The sequence below is a fragment of the Seriola lalandi genome, unplaced genomic scaffold (genome assembly GCF_002814215.2).
Source record: "Seriola lalandi dorsalis isolate HSWRI2012SDOR001 ecotype SW California unplaced genomic scaffold, Sedor1 jcf7180002054958, whole genome shotgun sequence".
In the NCBI taxonomy this organism is placed as follows: domain Eukaryota; kingdom Metazoa; phylum Chordata; class Actinopteri; order Carangiformes; family Carangidae; genus Seriola; species Seriola lalandi.
In genome coordinates, this window is record NW_019525509.1 from 211682 (window position 1) to 225685 (window position 14004).

The 14004-nt window shown below is 42.8% G+C and overlaps 1 protein-coding gene across 5 annotated transcripts; it reads right to left on the reverse strand.

The window, feature by feature from the left end:
• Positions 1-9253: 9253 nt before the first annotated feature.
• On the reverse strand, positions 9254-10742 carry LOC111645832 (trace amine-associated receptor 13c-like). 5 transcript variants are annotated; one of them, XM_087170714.1, is made up of 2 exons: positions 10681-10742; positions 9254-10073 (listed from the first exon to the last, which is right to left on the reverse strand). In XM_087170714.1, exons 1-2 carry the CDS (start codon positions 10740-10742, stop codon positions 9254-9256), a joined length of 882 nt encoding a protein of 293 aa, XP_087026840.1. The 5 variants fall into 5 exon arrangements, with proteins under 5 accessions (XP_087026840.1, XP_087026837.1, XP_023250915.1 ...); XM_087170711.1 differs by having other exon boundaries at positions 9254-10077; positions 10670-10742; XM_023395147.1 differs by having other exon boundaries at positions 10570-10742.
• Between the last annotated feature and the right edge of the window lie 3262 nt (positions 10743-14004).

The following is a 14004-nucleotide window of genomic DNA, read 5'->3' on the forward strand; positions in this document are numbered from 1 at the left end:
GCTCCTGTTATGAAGTTAATAACAACTACACACTCTCCATAGCAGGAATTATATGTATCTGGATGTTTCAGGAGCACATTTAGTATCACACCGTTATACATTACAGAACAGGCCCAACACAGACAAACACTGATTTTAACTCTTTTTAGAGTGACCTTGGTGGGGTAACACAAAGGGTCGCAAATGGCCACATATCGGTCAACTGATATGAGCACCATGTTTCCTACTGAAGCAGATGTCAGGATAAACGAGTTAAAGTAAAATAGTCCACATATTAAGCTCCCTAAGAACCAGCAGCCCCTTATGAGGAGGATTTGAACCGGCATCAGCAGTAGGCCACTGAGGAAGTCTGAAACAGCTAGAGAGAGGAGGAGGAGGTTGGTGGAAGTGTGGAGCTGCCTTGAGAGAAAGAACATCATCATTGAGCATATTATTCTATCCAGCAGTTGTGAAAGTCCTAAAAATATTATCTGCTTCGATATGAATAGGTAAATATACATTGTTCAGATACAACAGTGAAAAACATGCAATGCATTATTGAATAGCTAGGATGTGCTCATCAAAGGCCTAGGCATGACAACAGATGCAGCACATGTACTAGTTTTGAATACTTCTGTGTCTGTAGTGAAGTTGAATTGCAACACTCGTGATTAATACAGTCAGTGATGGTTATAATAGCAATAAGAGTTAGTTGTAGTTGTAGAAGTAGTAGTATGTTTAATCCAAAATGCAATACATGTGACTTTTTTAGAATGTCCTCATCTCAAAATGATATATTTTCATAAAAAGCTGTAATGTAACAATATCTATATTGTTTGTCAGCCTACTCTTGAGACATTTTGATATTAAGAATAATAATAAAAAAATGTTAGGTTATACTTGTAAATTCTTGCCTGAAGTGGGAGATAGAGATGATGACCAGCAGGTTGAGAACCACAGTGAGCAAAGAGATGCAGGACAGCAAGATGTAAAGAAATCTGATCTCTGCACGATGCTGCCACCGCTTCCTGCATGAGATGTTCAGGAGCTGTGGAAAGCAGAGTTCACCTCCTTTCAAGGTCTCCATAATCAGAGAGAGAGAAGGAGACGAGAGACTGTGAAGCTCTGGCAGCTTTCTGTCTAACATTTTCTGTGATAAAAGCCTAAAATAACCCTTATCTGGCTCCTCCCTCTTTTCCCATCACCAAAAAATTGCATCTGTTCTATGATGTAATGATCAAAAACTTTTTCTCTGACTTTAAAGTATGACCTTGTGAACTTCTCAACTATGTTGATTTCATTTTTATAGTTTTAACACACACAAAAAAGATTTATTGAAACCTTTGGTTACATTATTACTATATACAAAGCATTTCAAATTACTGTATACTAATATATTATACTTTAATAACTATAATTACTGAGTTTGACATTAAAGGAGAGGGCCCACGACTGCCTGAGGCTGTGGCGGATGGCATAGGGTTATACATTTAAGCCACACTGAATTTAGGTAGATCATGGCCAATTTACTAATTTATTTATCCAATTTTAAAAGACTTTGCAACTGAAAAATATTGTTCTGAACACTACACTACTGCAAAAACATAGTCTTGAAAAAAGAAATCTACTGCTATCTTATTTTTTACATGGTTCTATTGGCTTTAATGGAGTACACCTCTATGAGACAGAATTAATTGTATTTACTTAGCAACTGAAATGTCCAAGTTCCATTAGTTGCCTATCCAGGACTGTGTGTCCTGCCTATCCTGGTCTGTGACGCTCAGGCAAATGGGCTAAGTCGGAAAAAGCAAGGCATTATGTCAGAGGGCAGAAATGTGTTTGTTTTTCATTTTGGATTTGATTCTTGATTTCCTTATGGGCTGATTATTTTGAGTTATTTGTTTGTTGCATGATTTGTTTATTGCATGAGTTATTTCATTGATATTTTATTAATAGTGTTTTGTGTGTTCCTTATTGATGTGTGTTTCTTTTATGACATTTCTGCCACTGCGCCCCCTGGACTGAGACATTAGAAGTGGGTCAAATCAGTGTAAAGACAATTCACCTGGTTAATTGGACAGCTCGGCTCTCAGCCAATCAGAGGAGAGTAACTCCATAGACAATGGGTTGGCATAAGAGCAGGTAAAAAGCGTTTTCCAGGAGTTAGTTGTATCGAGACGTCCACAGACGCAGACACAGCGGAGGAGATCAGCCGCGGGGAACGGAAAGGGATAAAGGCCGAGCAGACCAGATCGTTCGACCCCAGCAGGAAGCCGTCAGTGCCGTGTGCGCAACAACTGCAGTGGAGGAGAGTAAAACCTCCTCGCGGTGAGTACGACAACGAACAGGCACTGTGAACGGCACGAACGGAGACCGTGTGTAATTTGTGGTAGAGAACAAGTTATCTGGCCGCTCTTCTCCCCCGCAGGGCCCGTGGAGGAAGAAAGCGGCGCGTCGGATGATCGGCCCAGGCGTGGCTACTCCTGTTCCCCCTACACCTCTCCCTGTGTTATATACATTGTTTTATTTTGGTTCATTTTAATCGTGGTTATTTGTGGTACACCATAATTGGTTATTCTGTTGCCTGGCTAGGCTAATTGTTGTTCCGGTTCTTAATTATTTATTAAAAACAACTGTAACAGAACACCCACTGCATTTTAATGACCTTGCTCTTTTAACTTTGTAGCGATCCTTTTATCCGTTCTTAGTTATTTATTGAGAGGACCCTTACCTCTTTTAAAACAAAGGGTGGCGTTGTCACTTTTATCTTAATTTATTACATTGTTGCATTTTATCTTTTTTAAGTCAATTCATAAAGGGCCACAATTACCTACACATGGCAATCTGAGCACCCATGGACATGTTGGTCTTAAAATGAGTTGTGGACAGGTGCATTGCTGTCTTGAGCAGTGCAAAGTGTCTTCGTCTTCGTCGTCTCCCGCTTATCCGGATCCGGGTCGCGGGGGCAGCAGCCTCAGCAAAGAGACGGCCCTCTCCCCAGCCACTTCCACCAGCTCCTCCGGGAGAATCCCAAGGCGTTCCAAGGCCAGCTGAGAGATATAATCCCTCCAGCATGTCCTTGGTCGGCCCCGAGGCCTCCTCCCGGTGAGACATGCCCAAAACACCTCCCCGGGGAGGCGTCCAGGAGGCATCCTCACCAGATGCCCGAACCACCTCAACTGGCTCCTCTCGACATGGAGGAGCAGCGGCTCTACTCCGAGTCCCTCCTGGATGACCGAGCTCCTCACTCTATCTCTAAGGCTGAGCCCGGCCACCCTGTGGAGGAAACTCATTTTGGCCACTTGTATTCGCGATCTCGTTCTTTCGGTCATTACCCAAAGCTCATGACCATAGGTGAGGATTGGAACGTAGATCGACCGGTAAATCGAGAGCTTCGCCTTCCGGCTTAGCCCCCTCTTCCCCACAACGGACCGGTTCAGTGCCCACATCACTGCTGACGCCGCCCCAATCCGCCTGTCGATCTCCCAGTCCATCCTATCCTCACTCGTGAACAAGATCCCGAGATACTTAAACTCCTCCACCTGAGGCAGAGCCTCCCCCCCCGACCCGGAGCGGGCAATCCACCCGTTTCCGGCTGAGAACCATGGCCTCAGACTTGGAGGTGCTGATCTTCATCCCAGCCGCTTCACACTCGGCTGCAAACCGCCCAAGCGAGAGCTGAAGGTCGGCGCTCGATGAAGCTAAGAGGACCACGTCATCCGCTAAAAGCAGAGACGAGATCCTCCCGCCACCGAACCCAAACGCCTCCCCCACCCGGCTGCGCCTAGAAATTCTGTCCATAAAATTTATGAACAGAATCGGTGACAAAGGGCAGCCCTGGCGGAGGGTACCTCTACAAGGGTAAAGAGCTGGTCCACAGTTCCACGCCCAGGACGAAAACCAAATTGCTCCTCCTCGATCTGAGGTTCAACTATCGACCATACCTTCTTTTCCAGTACCCTGGCATAGACCTTACCAGGGAGGCTGAGGAGTGTAATTCCCCGGTAGTTGGAACACACCCTCTGGTCACCCTTCTTAAAGATGGTGACCACCACCCCGGTTTGCCACTCCAGAGGCACTGCCCCCGATGTCCACGCAATGTTGCAGAGGCGTGTCAACCAACCCAGTCCTACAACATCCAGAGCCTTGAGATACCCAGGGCGGATCTCATCAACCCCCGGGGCTCCGCCACCGCGCAGTTGTTTCACTACCTCGGTGACTTCTGCCCCGGAGTTTAGACCATCCATCCCCAGGTCTCTTGGCTCTGCTTCCTCCACGGAATACGTGTTGGTGGGATTGAGGAGCTCCTCAAAGTATTCCTTCCACCGTCTGACTATATCCTCAGTTGACGTCAGCAGCTCCCCGCCCCCACTGTAAACAGTGTGAGCGAGTTGCTGCCTTCCTCCCCTGAGGCGCCGGACGGTTTTCCAGAACCTTTTTGGAGCCGATCGATAGTCTTCCTCCATTGTCTCACCAAACTCCTCCCACGCCCGAGTTTTTTCCTCAGTAACTGCCGCAGCTGCGCTCCGCTTGGCCCGCCGGTACCATTCAGCTGATTCCGGAGACCCACAGGCCAACTACGCCCTGTACACCTCCTTCTTCAGCCTGACGCCTTCCCCCACCCCTGGTGTCCACCAGCGGGTACTGGGGTTACCGCCACGACTGGCCCCAGCTACCTTTCGGCCGCAGCTTGCAACAGCCGCCTCAACAACAGCAGAGCGGAACAAGGCCTATTCGGACTCAATGTCCCCCACCGCTCTCGGGACGTGATCGAAACTCTGCCGGAGGTGTGCGGTGAAAATCATCTTGACGGGTTCTTCTGCCAGGCTTTCCCAGCAGACCCTCACAACCTGTTTGGGCCTGCCAGGTCTGCGCGGCGTCTTCCCCCGCCATCTGATCCAACTCATCACCAGGTGGTGGTCGGTTGACAACTCTGCTCCTCTCTTCACCCAAGTGTCCAAAACATGCGGCCCCTACTTTCCAGCATCCGTCCCAATGATTCCAAAAAGGGCGGGTAATCTGAACTGCCGTTCGGTGCATAGGCACTGACAACAGTCAGAACCCTATCCCCGAACTGAAGGCGCAGGGACGCAACCCTTTCGTCCACCGGGGTAAACTCCAACATACAGGCAGAGAGCCTGGGGGACACCAAAAAGCCCACCCCGGCCCTCCGCCTCTAACCCGGAGCAACTCCAGCAAAGAGGAGAGACCAGCCCCTCTCAAGGACTTGGGTTCCGGAGCCGACGCTATGTGTCGATGTAAGGCCGACTATATCTAGCCGGTATCGCTCAACCTCTTCCACAAGCACCCGCTCCTTCCTCGCCAGAGAGGTGGACTTCCATGTTCCAAAAACCAGTTTCTGTAACCGAGGATCGGACCGCCAGGGCCCCCGCCTTGGTCTGCTGCCCAATCCACACTGCACCGGATCCCACTGACTCTTCCTGCAGGTGGTGAGCTCACTGGGAGACGAACCCATGTAGCCGGTTCGGGCCCAGCCGGGCCCCATGGGCCAAGGCCCGGCCACCAGGCGCTCGCCCACGGGCCTCAACCCCAGGCCTGGCTCCAGGGCGGGGCCCCGGTGTCCCTCCGGGCCGGGTACTCGGGTTCTTGATATTTCTTATCATTAGGATTTTCTGCAGTGCAAAGTGATTGCGCCATTCACCAACAAAAGCCTGGTCTGAGGTCAATGGCGCAGTATTTTACTGTTATTTTAAGGGCGCATTATCAAGATAGTAATATACCCTTACACAGATGGGTGCACAACACGTGTACACTCTGCCTTTTATGCACAAGCAGTGAGCTGAAAGTGATTCAGATGTTAGGATGAGTCAAATGGAACGTGGTTAGAACATTCTTTGTGGCATATTGTGTGTTGCATTACATTGCCATGTGTCATGGATGATTCTACGACATAAATGAGGCTTTGCAGAGAAGCGTTCTTTCTTACTACCTGGTAAATCCGCCACACTGTTTCCCGATCATCACTTAGACTAAATTTGTCCTCCACAGTTTAATTATGAACCGAAAATGTATTTATACTTCGCATAATATAACATAAAAGATGCCTAATGTGATTTGTACGGTTGTTTCTTTGTAAAGCTGTGCGTAGTGCATTGATTTGTTCACCCCCTCTTTGCGATTCGGGGTGCACAGAGCGTGCTGCATGCATGTGCCTAGACTGGGCTCACTGGCCAGTCACAATATGGAATCAGCTTGCCACTAAAAGAAACTAATTCTGTGAATCACTGCACTGTTAAAATAGTTGTCTGCCTAGGTGCAAGCACACCTGAGTTTCAAAGCAAATGGAACTGTGATTGGTTTGTTGTAAGTTACACCCAAAACACCCCAATGATTAATTAAGAGACTAAGTACAACTCTTTTAAACCATGCACCTGGTGCAGCTTTCATTTTTATCTGCTGTTAAAATATCAAAAGTGGACGTGGACACACCCTAAATGCACTTGCGCCATGTGCTTTAGACCAATTGTCTTGGAATGTTTAAAATAGAGCCCAATGTGGATTTGCTCCATGAGAAGGATGGTCCATGAGAGATGAGTGACAGATATAAAAAATGCTTATCAAAAATTATATCAGAAAGACAGCATTATAGGTGGGGAGCAAGTGGTGTTGCAGACATCCTCCTCTGTTGAACCATGCGCCTGGCACAGTACCTATTTTTAATCTGCCTATAAAATATCAAAAGTGCACATGGACATACCTTAAATGCACTTACGCCATGTGCTATGGACTGTTAAAATAGAGCCCAATGTGTATTTGTTCCGTGAGAAGGATGGTCCATGAGAGATGAGTGACGTAAAGAAAGGCCGAAGCATTTGTAATCATTTCAGTGAAACTGGATTCAACATGTCTCAGTGCTACATGTATGGTATATGCGTGTCTGCCCATTCTGTGGTGGTGATCATTCTTGCATAGTTTGTTAGAGTAACCCAATGTACATGTTCATAGTAATGACTGTGTACAGTATGTGATAACCTCCATCAGCGTGAAGATCTCAATAATTAAATAGACCAAAATGCTTGCTTTCGTCCTGTGACCATTTTGGAGCCATCACTGACTGTAAAACTCTCCAGCCTGAAATGAAATATCTATAGGCTGTGGATTCACTGGTGGCCGAAGAGGAAAAGGAACATTTCACTGACCCTGTTCTCAGATGAAACTAGGAAATATTCTTGTAACAAATGTATCAATATAAATCTGTTATTTTGAACTTCTTCTTTCACCACTTATTTATTTATTGTTATAACTTAAGTGAGTTATAGTTAGTTCTGGACCCAAAATGCACACACAGAACATGAAGCAGGTGTAGCAGGTGTGCTGTTCCTTGCCCCTCCTAGTGCAGCGCTGTGGTTTTTGTCCCACTGATTGCTGGGCGGTGCCACACCTTTTATATACGGGTCTGGTTCCATCCGCCTCTCCCTCTCCTGTCTTCCGGGGCCATTCATCCACTGTGGTACTGTGGTGTGGCTATTGCAGGTGTGAGGAACCATTGTGGTATGGCTGTGCGCACGCTGGAGCGCTGTCTGGTGTGTTGGCCATCATGGCACACGCTCGTTCTGCAGTGTACAGGTATGCACACCACCGTTCTCCCTCCTGCTTAGCGTGCCATATTGCGCAGCAGTGACAGTCCATTCTCTGCTGCAGTTGTCAGATTACTGTCGCTGTGGGGACCGGGCTGCCCCGCTGGAAGCCCCTTGCTTGGGTTTGTGCATCCTCATGGTGAGTTGGCGTTGTCCGTTCTCCCTCCTCCTCCTTCCTTCGGGTTTGCCCCTGGCTAATTATTAATTTGTGCCACAGTTTGGACCAGGCAGAGGTCAGGGAGTAGCTCCGCTGCTTGGCCTGCTGTAACGAGCCGGTGAGGTCGATTCGGAAACTGATTCACCGCCACGGCTCGCTGGACGGCGTTGCTGTTTTGGCTCAGTCTACATGGTTTTACTATTTGTTTTATTGTTTGTTTGCTTTTACTAGTACTTGGTTCCGCTGTCTAATTACCGCTGTGTCGGTGCGGCTGTCGTAGCAGTCTTTGCAGCTGTTTTTGTTTATTGGTTTATACAAGTATTAAGTTATTTTGAACATTGATTTAATTTCATTTGATTTCTTTTGTATTGTTGTTTGTATTTTATTTGAGATTTAATTCTTTTTGTTTTGTTAAAATGATTATTCATTTGAGTACCGTTTCATTGAGTTTGATTTCTTTTGTAGATTAATTGCCTGTCATATTATATTCGAGAAGTTAGATTATTTTGTTATTTACTTTATTACTTATTATTGTTTGGTGTGTGTGTAGTGGTAAGGTGTGGCCATTTTATTGTTCTTTCTCTCCATGTGGACAGGTGCTGTGGGCTCCGGGCGGCGACCCAATCCCTGGTGGCGGTTTTTCACGTTTTCAGTTTGTGTGTGTGCAGTGTCACGGGTGTTATAGTTTCCCCCCTCCCTCATTGGTTTCAGGCCGCCGAGGTAACCCAGCACTGTCCATTCCCCCTTCTCCTTTGGCCCCGTGTCTAACATTCTGTGCTTTAGACAGCATCTATGGAACATTCTTTTAGTAATCATTGTTTAATAAAGTTTGTATTATGAACATTGTCTTTTGCCCCGTGGTGATTACGAACTTGCGTAGCTTTTAGTTTTTCTGCCACTGACCGCCACTTTGCCACACAGGGAAAAGTTTAAAGAGAGTTTATTGTCACACAAAGGAATCTGAAGGCTTAACTGAGGGATCTTGAGTCTGGGTTTGGCAGAGGGGTTGACAAAATATAAAACAAATGCAACAATATTGAAGGTGGTGGTGTTTTAAAGCAATTAGTTACTCAAATAATGAGTTAAAAAATGACATGATTGAAACTTTAACAACATGAAGAAAAGGCAGTTTGCCATTTTTGACATAGGTTAGTTTATTAACTCACAATAAATAAATGGGTCTTGATTATGTGCACATACATGTGTGTTTTTAGCAAAAAACTGTTCTTATCCAGATAATATAAGGTTGTTGAATTCAGTGACTCAAAGCCATGAACAATACTTCCACAGTCTTAACAAAAGAATAAAAAAAATGTCTTGATGATATTCACGAAGAACCTGCTCTTTATTTTGCTGGTAAAAAATCCTAAACACAATTAAACCCAATTAAAGAGCAAATTCTTTAGATGGTGTTACCAAGTTCTTTTTTCCTGTTATCCTTTGCTCCTTAAGCACATAGTTGACTAATGACGTAGCAACAGGAAAACTTTCCCTTTTTTTAAGTGCTCTACAGACTTCTCTACAGTATGTTAGCATCACAGGAGTCAGGCTGCAATATCTGAAGTGTAACAATTAGTTTAATAGATTTTCTAAACCAGGGATAGAAAAAAGCATAAATCATTGGATTTAGACAGGAATTACCATAAAGTAGCCAGACCCCAAAAATTGAAAATGCCACATCGGTTGACATGTCCTGGCCCGTGAAAGAGGGATAAAAATAAGGAAAGAAACATATTAGAAACACAACCACAACAACACCAAGGGTCCTGGCTGCTTTTCTCTCAGACTTATTAGCAGTTACACCAACTGAACCCTGGAGTGTGACAGCTGCAATATGAGACCTCATTGCTCGAGCCTGTGACACCGCCACCACAAATACTTTCATATACAGAATTATGATTACAGTAATGGGGCCAATAAAGGTCAACATGACATCAACAGCTCCTGTTATGAAGTTAATAACAACTACACACTCTCCATAGCAGGAATTATATGTATCTGGATGTTTCAGGAAGACATTTAGTATCACACCGTTATACATTACAGAACAGGCCCAACACAGACAAACACTGATTTTAACTCTTTTTAGAGTGACCTTGGTGGGGTAACACAAAGGGTCGCAAATGGCCACATATCGGTCAACTGATATGAGCACCATGTTTCCTACTGAGGCAGATGTCAGGATAAAAGAGCTATAGTAAAATAGTCCACATATTAAGCTCCCTAAAAACCAGCAGCCCCTTATGAGGAGGATTTGAACCGGCATCAGCAGTAGGCCAACGAGGAAGTCTGAGACAGCCAGAGAGAGGAGGAGGAGGTTGGTGGAAGTGTGAAGCTGCCTGGAGAGAAAGAACATCATCATTGAGAATATTATTCTATCCAGCAGTTGCGAAAGTCTTAAAAATATTATCTGCTATAATATGAATAGTTAAATATACAATGTCCAGATACAAAAAAACAATACAGAACATGCACTAACATTTTTAAATAGCTAGAATGTGCTCATCAAAGGCCTAGACATGACAACAGATGCAGCACATGTACTAGTTTTGAATACTTCTGTGTCTGTAAGTTGAATTACAACACTCCTATGATTCTCCTAACATTCACTGATGGTTATAATAAGAGAGGTAGTAGTTGTAGTAGTAAAAGCAGTATGTTTAATCCAAAATGCAAAACATGTACCCTTTTTAGAATTTTTTCATCTCAAAATTATATATTTTCATAAAAAGCTGTAATGTAACAATATCTATATTGTTTGTTAGCCTACTCTTGAGACACTTTGATATTAAGAATAATAATAAAAAAAGTTAGGTTATGCTCGAAAATTCTTGCCTGAAGTGGGAGATAGAGATGATGACCAGCAGGTTGAGAGCCACAGTGAGCAAAGAGATGCAGGACAGCAAGATGTAAAGGAATATGGTCTCAGCACGATGCTGCAATGGCTTCCTGCATGAGGTATTCAGGAGCTGTGGAAAGCAGAGTTCACCTCCTTTCCAGGTCTCCATAATCAGAGAGAGAAGGAGAGGGGAAGCTGCGAAACTTCTGGCAGCTTTCTGACCAATGTTCTGTATCATAAAGCTGATTTATCTGGCTCCTCCTTCTTTTCCTATAACCAAAACAACTGCATCTGTTCTATGATGTGATTATGAAAACATTTACCATGACTTTAAAGCATGACCTTGTGGACTCCTAAACTATATTGGATTTTTATAGTTTCAACAAAAACCAAAGCAAGATTTAATAAAATATATAAATACATAATCTATCATCACTGTAACACCACAACAGCAATGTTTAGCTATTTCTAGGAGTGCCTGTTACATGCAAATCCTCCTTGTTTTGTCATTCATGTAGTTATTGAAGTTTTTTGGTGTATATAATGCCTAAGCAGAGCTCATTCCCCAGCCTATTTTTCCACTGTCAATGTTCAGCACAAACAATCTTGATACTCTGACACTATAATATTAAAACCAACTTTGAACACTTTCTTCAGGAATGTCATCAGTAGCCTTTTAACACATTGTTGTGTATTGTCAGAAGCCTGTAAAACAAATTTCATCCTCATGGTGGTGCTAGAGGAAAAGATGAGATAACCAAAGCCATTAGACGTTTCTGCTGGTGTTATGTAGTTATGTAACATTATGTCTGTTGCATTGTGTCTTTCTGTAGATCCAACTCCCCCCAGCTCACAGCAATAATCTGTGTAATAATTGGCAGGCACCTGACCAGTTCATTTTTAAATCCTATATGTACATAATGTGATACAACACAACTATGATTGAAGTAGTTTGAAGGAGTACTTAACAAAATTGATGTTGAATGAAGATGACATTTTTCTGTAAAAATATAATATTGGATATTCATGTAAACAGGATTATTATTATAGACCTCAAGCTCTGCAACTACCTTGTACACAGTTTTTTAAGCAGTAACTTTTTGTACCTAAAGAAACAGTCATGTTTAACATGCTTGACATCACATTTCTGACGTAATTCAATGAGTGTTTGAACTCAGGAATATAACAATTTTTTATTCATGTAGCACTTTTCTTAACAAAGTTAGAGTGCTTTACAGAAAGAAAAAGGGGAATTAAAAACAAGAGAAAAACAAAAATCATGAAAGTAAGTTAGATGAAAATATTGTCTGAAAATAAACTACAACAAAATAAAACAACATATCAAACATTCATAAAAGCTTTCAGATAGAAAAATATTTTAGGAAGAGGTTTAAAAGATACTAATGATGTAGGCTGTCTGATCAAGATTGGTAGACTTTTCCACAGTTGGGGGCTCTGACAGCAAAGGCCCAGTCACCTTTAGTTACCTGCTGAGATAGTTTTGAAAGTTCTTTCAATTGATTGACTTTCAAACAGTTTTCAGTGCAGAAACAAAATTACAGAAACTGAAAAAAAATGATATGATTTAATCTTTATTGAAAAAAATACAGTATAACCTGTTAGCTACTATATAGGAGAACAGTTAGATGAAGACATATTGATGTGCCTACTAAACGCCATGAGAGGGCACCCAAGCGAACTGCAGTAGTAAATGATACAGCACAGTAGTTCTGATTACAAAGGCCAGGTTATACTTTCCAATCTGATGAACAACCCCTATGATTGTGTTTACACATTAAATAAATGATCAGATCTGCTGAAACTTAGTTTTCTAAATGGGCCTGGATTTGTTGGACATAATACATCAGTTGATCAAGGATAATTGCGTCAAAATAAGCTGTGTTTGCGCACGTGCATGTTCCCTTATTTCAAATTCTACTTAAAGCCATTTATTACATTAAATCAGCCCCTTATAATAGCGGAGTCACTCACTTATCAAAGAACAACATATCAAAAGAAGTGAAAGGCCTGAATGACTTCATACAAATGCAGGACCAATAGTCAATCAGCAGATGTCACCATGTTACTTGCATGAAATGTCCTGCAGCAACAAACTACTTTCAGCACTGTTGAAAGCTTTTTTTCACTTTTTTTAATATTCCTCATATTTATTATTATTCTTCTGCCAAATTTTGGCGCGTAAATCCTCCCGCAGCTTTGAGAAAACCCCGGTAATATATACATCAAAACCTGCGTCTTGATCCTGAAAGAGGTGCTATGACTTTTGGTGTTAAAATTCCAATTTTTCCCAAAGTTATTCCCAAAATACTGGGAATAAATAATGCATTAGAAATGAATTGGAAATTTTTTCTACAAAATTTTACCTTTTTTCTGAGTCACCCAACTCTCTCATACCTGCACGTAGAAATGTGATTCAAACTATAAAACGGAGGGAAACCTCTGCTCTCTCCAAAACACCAAACTGTTTTTACATAACATGTAAACTTTTCAAACTATGAGCACTCAAAGGAGGAATGGAAATCACTTTTTCTTCAAAGTTAGAGTGAAAGCGTCAGTTGGCTAGAGTGTGTGAAGCAGTAAAAAATAACATTTATTTTTATTTTTAACTCAAGCTCACGGCCAAACCGTAAAAAGGAGACAAATAATTCTTTCTCAAAATGTAGACATAGGTGTTGGGATTCATAAAATGTGACTTTGACAGGCAGGGTCTGAACAAAATTTAAGAGGGGGTGCCGAGTCCGGCAGCAATACCTGCCTCACTCTCATTGACACCTAATGTAATCATCTTTTTTTTTTCAAAAGAATCTCACTCTGTCTTCGCACTGAGCTTACTCACTCATTTTAAGGAATATCAGAATAAAATAGAGACTTTAAGAAAGTTCTGGCTTCAGTGTCTCTCACGGTGTTTTCGGTTTTTGAAAAGAAGTAACGGTTTTCTCATAATTTGCAATTGTTTGAAGCCATTTAGAAGCCAAATTCTGGGCAGATTTTCACATTGCCATGGCAACGGCAGCTCCTGACCTGACCTGACCTCTGACAGCCAAGGGCTTCGTGATGTCATCGCTACAGTGACACAGAGAAGATTTTTTACCCTAACCCTATCCCAGCAGTAGCCCCCGTGGCACTCAAAATTTCCCTGGAATTTTCTATTTTAATGTTATTGTTTTATTTATTTTTTACTTTTTACATATTCAACTGGTTAGAGTTGAAGTAACATTTATTTTTCACAAACCAAAGGTATTTATTTTTCTTGACATTGTATATGGCTGAGATATATATTGTAAAGGTTCAATGGTAGCGTTAAAAGCCATTTTCAACTGGCCAGCCAATAAATAGGTTTTGAAAGTAAAATCTGCTGTCAACTGGTCATTTGGTCATTTGTGTATGCCTGCCCTCAACGACCCCCCCCC

What these genes read in the sequence shown, in the direction of transcription:
- LOC111645832 (XM_023395147.1), bottom strand. Translation starts at nt 10,742, where the DNA reads ATGGAGACCTGGAAAGGAGGTGAACTCTGCTTTCCACAGCTCCTGAAT. An exon ending in ATCTCTATCTCCCACTTCAG is followed by an intron (nt 10,074 to 10,569) that starts GCAAGAATTTTC and finishes CTTTCTCTCCAG; the next exon opens with GCAGCTTCACACTTCCACCA.